General features: G+C 44.8%; 1 protein-coding gene across 9 annotated transcripts; it reads left to right on the top strand.

The window, feature by feature from the left end:
• Positions 1-1,012: 1,012 nt before the first annotated feature.
• Positions 1,013-8,388, top strand: SRSF5 (serine and arginine rich splicing factor 5). Of its 9 annotated transcripts, none has more exons than XM_036432977.2 (9): positions 1,017-1,170; positions 1,629-1,969; positions 2,083-2,227; positions 2,893-2,963; positions 3,095-3,193; positions 4,081-4,150; positions 5,356-5,429; positions 7,104-7,214; positions 7,512-7,884. In XM_036432977.2, the coding sequence occupies exons 3-9, from the start codon at positions 2,102-2,104 to the stop codon at positions 7,825-7,827; spliced, it is 867 nt and encodes a 288-aa protein (XP_036288870.1). In that variant the 5' UTR covers positions 1,017-1,170; positions 1,629-1,969; positions 2,083-2,101; the 3' UTR covers positions 7,828-7,884. The 9 variants fall into 9 exon arrangements, with proteins under 9 accessions (XP_036288861.1, XP_036288870.1, XP_036288878.1 ...); XM_045579307.1 differs by having other exon boundaries at positions 1,023-1,292; positions 7,515-8,388; XM_045579302.1 differs by having other exon boundaries at positions 1,024-1,166.
• The last annotated feature ends 279 nt before the right edge of the window (positions 8,389-8,667 follow it).

The raw sequence follows: 8,667 nt of genomic DNA, 5'->3' as shown, positions 1-8,667 counted from the left end.
AAAAGCATTGAAGGAAAATAATCTTTCACCATCTTTATGCTCCAATGTCTAAGCCTGACCATCTTCCCGGGGACGTGCGGGGTTCAGGATGCGGAGGACTGGGTTCCCTGTCCATTTGGAAACCACAACATTCTATTTTGAGGAGTGGCAGGCGTTCACGTGTTCCATTACAGAAACCTGACCGGGGCGGGGTCACCAAATACCATTGGGACTGAAAAAGTGGCTGGAAACCTCTTCTGGGCAGCTCAGGTTTAGGGCAGTGGAAATGCAGAAATCTGCATTCTGGACTCAACTGGAGACGGCCTTCCAGCTGCCGTCCCAAGTTCAACATTTCATCCAGCGGAAACCTGCCATTTAGAAAGCACACAGGCCCTCAGTCTCCTGTCAACTGCACGTGGGTGGCTCGGGTTACCCCTCATGGCTGGGCCAGGTAGCTGTGCAGAAGCCTGAGCTCCTGAGCTTCTTTTACCCAGGACTCTCCGGGGCATCTTAACAAAAATCCAGATGAAAAAGCAGCGTCATTTGTCTTAGGGAATATTCATTAGAGAGAATGACGAACCGAACTTTACTGCCTAAAGCACATGTGTTAAACACAAGGCCCGCCGGCCAAATCCGTCCCGCCAGGCCTGGCAATGTGGCCCGCACCGCGTTGTCATCACTGCACTCCGCTGCGTTTCCATCACAATGACAGTTTATGACTGTTCAGTAAACCATTCGGCCCGCGATGTAGGCTGGATTTTAGATTTTGGCCCCTTCTCTGATTGAGTTCGACACCCCTAGCCTAAAGCTTCAAACGTCTTCAACGGCGGCCCTCCCAGCGCCCAGCACGTGACGGCCGCGCCCCGCCCCGCCCCGCCCCGCCCGGCGGCCCCGCCCATTCCCACTCCATAGGCCCCGCCCACAGCGGACGAGGCCGCTCGGCCGGTCTCGGTAGCAGGGCCCTTCAGCCCCTCGGAGACTTCCGTCCTCGGATCCAAGGGGGAGGGTCCGTGGGCAGCCCAGGAAGTGACGCAAGGCGCACCCTCCATTTTGTAGAACGCGGAGCAGCTAAGTGCGTCAGTTGTCGAGAGACGTAGGCGAGTTGAGTCCTGGTCTGCGGGGAGGCAGACAGCTCCGTCGCAGACTACGGACCTCTCTTGGGTCTCAGCTGCCAAAGATCCTGTCCGGTAGGTGAGTGGCTCACTTTGAGGGAATGGCTTCTCGGATCGAGGCTTCTTCAGGGCCACTCGGAGCAGTGGCCAGGGCTGCTCTCTTTGCGGAGGACGGCGTCCAATGAGCGCAGTTTACTCGAGGTGGGCGCTGGGGCACGTCTCCCTTGGGGGTATGTTTGAGGGGACGTGAAGGTGGAAGGGGCGGTCGTGGTGATGGTCGTTTTTTACTGCGGGGTTGTGTGCCCCTCCCTGCCTCCTTTACTTCCTCCTTAGCTGAACCCCTGGAGTAGTGGGCTTTGGTTGGGGTGTGGTGCCACGGGGTGTCTGCGGGCGGGGATGGAGACTCCGGAACCGTGGAGTCGGGGGAGGGAGCGGGAGGAGGGAATTTGGCTCGCGCGGCGGCTCGGCCCACGGCCGGCTCCGCCGCCGCCGCCATCTTGTGGCTGTCTTAGCGTCCGCCCGCCGCCGTCTGCGCAGGCGCGGCCGTGGCGTCGCGAGATTCCGGCTTCCACCTGCTGTGACGCTCCCGGGAGGCGGCGACGCTCGCGCGGCCCGTCGCCATTGGGCTGGCCTTGCGGAGGGCGGCGCCGGCCCCGCCCGCACTTCTCGGCCTTTCCTAACTGCGGCAGATGGGAGGGGGCCAGAAGAGCCGGGGCGAGTGTGAGGCTGCGCACTTCCAGAGGCGGCTGTGGGCGTTGCGGTGGCTGCGTTCTGGGCCCAGGGAAGGATCGTGTTGGGAGCCGAGTTTTAATTTTGTCTGCAAGGGACCTGGCCTAATAAAGAGACCCTGTTGGCAATCTTGTTTATAACATCACCCGGTAAACATTTCATTTTATGCCGTTACGTTTGTTTGTTTTATTTTTTTTGACCCCATGGGCCAGCCATTCTGACATTCACCGGTATTGTCTCGATTGGGTTATTTTCCTAATAGGAAGTACTAGCCGGGCGTCATGAGCGGCTGTCGAGTGTTCATCGGGAGGCTAAATCCAGCGGCCAGGGAGAAGGACGTGGAAAGGTTCTTCAAGGGATATGGACGGATAAGAGATATCGATCTGAAAAGAGGCTTTGGTTTTGTGGTGAGTATGTAGAACTGATTGGATTATCCATTGTTAAGCTGGTAAAGATATTGATAAGCAACATGTTTTTTTGTTTTGTTTTTTTATCTTATTGAGGCAGGTGAGTATCTTTAAGAAATGCGTGCATCCTTAAGGCAGTGAATTTTCTTTAGGAATGAATGAACCCCACTGCTGACTGGGAACCACGCCTGGTCACCTGTCAAATAGGCTTATTGATAGGGTACTGTCATTAAGATACTTATCTGTTAGGTGTTTTTATTTTTTATTTTATTTTTTTAAACAGTTTTTTTAAAAAAATATATTTTTATTGAATTTTTACAGAGAGGAAGGGAGAGGGATAGAAAGCTACCCTGTTTCCCTGAAAATAAGACAGTGTCTTGTATTAATTTTTGCTCCCAAATATGCGCTAGGTCTTATTTTCGGGGAAACACGGTAGAAACATGGATGAGAGAAAAATCGACCAGCTGCTTCCTGCACACCCCCTACTGGGGATGTGCCCACAACCAATGTACATGCCCTTGACTGGAATCAAACCTGGGACCTTTCTATCCACTGAGCCAAAAGGGTTTTGGCCTGTTAGGTGTTTTTAGTGCCCCTAATGTTGTAGAATACAGTTTTAAGACTGCCAAGTGTTATGATGTGTTTTTTTCATGCTTGTATTTTAGGAATTTGAGGATCCCAGGGATGCTGATGATGCTGTATATGAACTTGATGGAAAAGAACTCTGTAGTGAAAGGTGAGACGCTTAATTTTAGTTTTGTAGTTAGCATTGTAAACGAGCAGACCTAGGGTATGCTGGAGTATCTTCCTAAGTAAATCTCTTACGTAGCTTGTGTGGATAATGAAGATTTTTCTTCCCTTCCTTAGGGTTACTATTGAACATGCTCGGGCTCGATCTCGAGGTGGGAGAGGTAGAGGGCGATACTCTGATCGCTTTAGTAGTCGCAGACCTCGAAATGATAGACGGTATGTGATGGCCAATGGCTGTTTTGAATAATCATTACTGCAGGACTATTTAATGATTAAGTACTATCGATACTAATAAAAGGGTAATAATGCTAATTCGACCTGGAGATCTTCTGGACATCTTTCCAGACAAAGCCATGGTGGTGGTTAGGGGCTATCAGGTCAAGAGGGGAGGGCAGTTGAGGGTGATCAGACTGGTGAGGGGGGCAGTTGGGGTGAGTAGGCTGGCAGGCAGGTGAGTGGTTGAGAGCGTGATTGGGCCTAAACTGGCAGTCGGACACCCCCCGTGGAGTTCCAGCTTGGAGAGGGTGCAGGCTGGGCTGAGGGACATTTTTTCCCCCATTACCCCCACCCCCACCCCACACTGGGCCACTAGTCCTGTATAATAGGCTAATATGCAAATTGACAGAACCAGGAACTACTGGTTGCTATGACACATATTGGCGCCTGCCCCCTGGTGGTCTCTGCACTCCCACAGGGGGAGCACGGCCCAGCCAAAACCCAGGCTGGCCAGCACAGTGGCAGTGGTGAGAGCCTCTCCCGTCTCTGAGGCAGCTGCTAAGGATGTCTGACTGACATCCCTAAAGGCTCCAGGACTGCAAGAGAGCACAGGCAGGGCTGAGGAGACCTCCCCTCCCATAATGCATGAATTTTGTTCACGGGGCGTCTAGTTAGCTAAGTGATTCTGGTATTTACCAAAAAAGTTAGTTTTCTTATGCCTATGTCAATTGACTATTAAGTCTGTATAATGAATCATAAAATAATCAAACAGTTGATGAAATCATTTTAATGGCTTATTATGTCTGAATGCATAAACTTGCTCACAGTTGAACAAAATTGCACATTTCTGAACTTTTTCCATTGTGAATACTTGTTTTCTTTCTCAGAAATGCTCCACCTGTAAGAACAGAAAATCGGCTTATAGTTGAAAATTTATCTTCAAGAGTCAGCTGGCAGGTGTGTAGAAATTCAGTTTTGATATATTTTAATGTGGCTTTTTAAAAACTAATGGAATGGGTAGCTAAAGTTTTATTAACATTTTATTAAAATTAGTTCTATTTTTAATTAAATTAATGGAATTAATTGTAATTTTAAAATTTTAACTTAATGTAATTGGGGGATATTTCAAACTTTAATATTAGTGATCAAATGTAAATGTTTTGAGGATATTTTTCTTGTTCTTAAAATCAATTTTAACCAAATATTAAACCCTTTATTTGCCAGCCTATCTGTGTCGTTGGCCTTATGACGAGGAGTGCCTGTGGGTTATCCTAATCGTTGTCTTGGTCACTCTTGGTTGGGCCTGGTTGACTTTGCCAGTCAGCTCCTACAGTGATCAATTGGCCACCCACCTCTAGATCTGTGTTTGCCGGTCTAGACGTAATCCGGGCACTTGGCGTGCCAGGTTGCAGCGATCCCAGAGCGCTGATTACGAGATCTGATCCCTAAGTTGAGAGCTGTCTTCCTGTAACGCTTCCGAATAAGAGGTCCTGGTCGAACGATACGAAATTAGTTGGTCGTTGGAATCCTGGTCGCTGTAAAGTGGTCCTTGGTAACTGCACAAGAGTAGAACGTGTCTGCATCGCCAGTAGTCGGCTAATAGGGAGGGCTGTGCGATAAAGGCTTCCATCGATGGGGTAGTGTCCTTCAAGTGGGTGGCGAAGAGCCAGTCGGGCTATGTCATGAAGGTTTCTTCGACCGGTTAACGGTTTGCTGCTTGACTAGCCTAGGGAAATAATAATAAAGGTAAAGTAAACTTTTTTAATGACATATGGGGCACAAAATAATTGATGTCTTGTAAATGTTCTGTTTTTAAATATAAAATTTCTACTTTAGTCTTTAAAAATATGTACTGTTTCTACTTGTTTGTTTTTTGTTTTGTTTTTTTGTTTTTCTTTTATATTGAGCTCAGTATAGACTAATACTATTTAATGTTAACATCTGAATTACTTTTAGCATTTTGCTTAAAAGCAATATGCTATTTGCTTATTTCGTGCCCTGACATATATACTTTTTGAATTCTGATAGAATACAAGTGTGGTGAATGCCATGTTTGTACTTTATCTAACATCTTCTCTTTCAGTAGTCTTGTTTTTATATCATGTTGTTGTTTGTGTGTCACGTTTCCTTTTCTTTGCTTAACACAATTGTCTTGTGTTAAGGATCTCAAAGATTTCATGAGACAAGCTGGAGAAGTAACCTTTGCGGATGCACATCGACCTAAATTAAATGAAGGGTAAGTATGTACTGCAGATTGTAAGCCTTTTAAAATATGTTGGCAGTTTTATTGTGAATGTTCTGAGTACTAAAAATTTGCGAATGCTCTTGGTTCTCAGGTGAGTTTGCTTCAGGGGGTTTTGGGCAATGTCTGGCATCTTGTGGATAAAGGCCAGGGATGCATATAAACATTCTATTAGGTCTAGTAATAATTAATGTCGTTTTCTAATACTTTTTTAAAATCTAATTTATTTAAACAATACAACAAAATTTAATCAACAATATAGTTGCCGTTGTTTTCTACTACTTGTGCCCAACGCTCAGGCAGCATTTTAATCCCTCTTGTAAAATTCTTGTGATTTTGATGCAAAAAATTCGGTCAATGCATTTTTGAGGCATTCTTCATTATTAAATTTTTTTCCAAGAAGAAAGTTTTGCAAAGAACGAAACAAATGGTAATCGGAAGGGGCAATATCAGGAGAATATGCAGGTTGAGGGAGAACTTCCCATTCCAACTGACGCAGTTTTTCAGCAGTGATTCTTGCAGTATGCGGTCGTGTGTTTTCGTGGTGAAGAATTACGCCCTTCCGATTAATCAGCGCGGGTTCTTTTTCTCTTAAAGCTTGGGCTAACCTTTCCAATTGGGCACTATACACTGCACTTGTAATGGTTTGGTTAGATGGTAAAAGTTCATAATGAAGAATTCCTTTAAAATTCCACCAAACACACAACATCACTTTTTTCGCATGCAAGTCAGGTTTTGGCGTGGGCTGCGGAGCCTCATTTTTGTCCAACCATTGAGGCCGCCTTTTCAAATTAACATACAGCACCCATTCTTCATCTCCGGTAACAATTTGCTCTAAAGACGGCAAACAGTTTTGACGAGAGAGGAGCGAACTGCAAATTGTGACTCTTTGATTACGGTTGTTGTCGGTCAACTCATGAGGAACCCATTTTCCAAACTTTTGGACTTTGCCAAGTGCACGCAATTGATTGGAAATTGTTTTTTGTGAACAATTTAAAGTTGTCGCAAGCTCTTGTTGGGTAATTTGAGGATTTTGCACCAAAAGAGCTTGAAGAGCTTCTTGATCAAAATTGGACACACAGCCTCGACCACTCTTGTCATCTAACGAAAAAGTTCCCTCGCGAAATTTCTCAAACCAACGCTGGCATTTTCTGGCGCTAACTGCATCTTGACCAAGAGCACTACAGATGTTTTTTGCAGCCTCACTTGCTTTTCTTCCTAATTGGAACTCGTAAAGCATGCAGTGCCGAATATGCTCTTCATCCGCCATCTTCTAAGCCCTAGTTTTGCAACAAAAACCAAACCAAACACAAACTTTTTCAAGCAAAACTTGTTAATTGCACTTCACACGTTCTGTAGATACCACGTGTTTGAAGGTTATGTCAATACAAGTCAACGCCAAGCAAGATTTTAAACGAATGTTTAAAAACGACATTAATTATTACTACACCCGATACAATGCACAGGAAAGCCCCCGACTGTTTGAATGGGCTAAATTGTCAACAATTAGGAGGTTGAGAAAGCTTACTCTAATGCCATGTTATCCATCAAGAGTTAGATTCTTGATACAATAATAGCAAAATGAAAGGTACTTAATCTAGATTCCGATAGCTTGTGAGACTGATATCTACATAACTTAACAAATGCTATTTTCTTTTTCCTCCCTAGGGTGGTTGAGTTCGCCTCTTATGGTGACTTAAAAAATGCTATTGAAAAACTTTCTGGAAAGGAAATAAATGGGAGAAAAATAAAATTAATCGAAGGCAGCAAAAGGCACAGGTATCTCCTTAATATATTTTAAAAATATTTCTATTGATTTTTACAGAAGAGAGTGAGAGAGCAAAACACCTATCAGTTGTCTCTTATTCCCCCTCTACTGGGCATCAAGCTCCTCACCCGGGCCATGTGCCCTGACTAGGAATTGAACTGGCAACTTTTCATTGCATGCATGGGACACAATGTCCAAACAACTGAGCCACACTGGCCAGGACACTAATATTTTTAAGTCAGAGTTTTACTTAATGGATTTGTAGGGCCTGCAGCTTATGTTTTTTTTTTTCTCTCTCTCCTCACCAGTAGGTCACGAAGCAGGTCTCGTTCCCGGAGTAGGAGTTCCTCTAGGTCTCGTAGCCGATCGCGATCTCGTTCTCGTTCTCGGAGTCGCAAGTCTTACAGCCGGTCTAGGAGCAGGAGCAGGAGCCGGAGCCGGAGCCGGAGCCGGAGCAAGTCCCGTTCTGTTAGTAGGTCTCCTGCACCTGAGAAGAGCCAGAAACGTGGTTCTTCAAGTAGATCTAAGTCTCCAGCATCTGTGGATCGCCAGAGGTCCAGGTCCAGGTCCAGGTCCAGGTCTCGGTCCAGGTCCAGGTCCAGATCAGTTGACAGTGGCAATTAAACTGTAAATAACTTGCCCAGGGGGCCTTTTTTAAAAAAAACACAAAACACAAAAACACAAATACCCAAATCATACTTGCTAAAAATTCTGGTAAGTATGTGCTTTTTTTTGTGGGGGTGGGATATGGAGGGAGGGTTGGATTGGGTTGGGCTGGATATCTTTGTAGATGTGGACCACCAAGGGTTGTTGAAACCTAATTGTATTAAATGTCTTTTGATAAGCCTTCTGCTCACATTTTTGTGAATGTCTGAAGTATATAGTTTGTGTATATTGACAGAGCTCTTTTATAACTAAAGCAAATTTAATTTTTTTGTACTAGAAAAAATTTGAACATTTTAGTTCTTGATTATTCAAATATGTTAATTCAAAATTAGTTTAATGTGTCAGTTAAACTAATTAATAGCTTTGGACACTTAAAAGAGCTCTAAGTTTGCTTGTACATAAAGGCTTAATTTGAGTTTTCCTTGTTAGGGTCAAGGGTGTCCTCTCACCCACTCTTTAACAGCTGCCTGGCAAAGACAAGCAGCTGTTTGTATTTGATAATAAAAGATTATAAAACTGCTGTTGTCTGAAGGATGTGTGCTATTTACTCCTCCCCATCTACATTCACATAATTTCTTTTAGAGAACCTGATGTCATTTGGTACTTTTAACATTTTAAGCTAGCCAGAAAATAGGCAAAAGTCAGTGAAATGTTTAAAGCAGTGAGATGACTGACTATGAATTTCCTATGTATGCGACTCTCTCACGCTCTTTCCCTGTATCACCTGACTATTCTGGTGGCATCAGGTTACTTGGGGCTTCCATAGTCAAGAGGACAATTTAGGAAGCAAATGGTACA

Source organism: Pipistrellus kuhlii, unplaced genomic scaffold, assembly GCF_014108245.1.
Source record: "Pipistrellus kuhlii isolate mPipKuh1 unplaced genomic scaffold, mPipKuh1.p scaffold_m20_p_1, whole genome shotgun sequence".
Taxonomy (NCBI): Eukaryota; Metazoa; Chordata; class Mammalia; order Chiroptera; family Vespertilionidae; genus Pipistrellus; species Pipistrellus kuhlii.
This window is presented reverse-complemented; position numbering and strand designations above follow the sequence as displayed.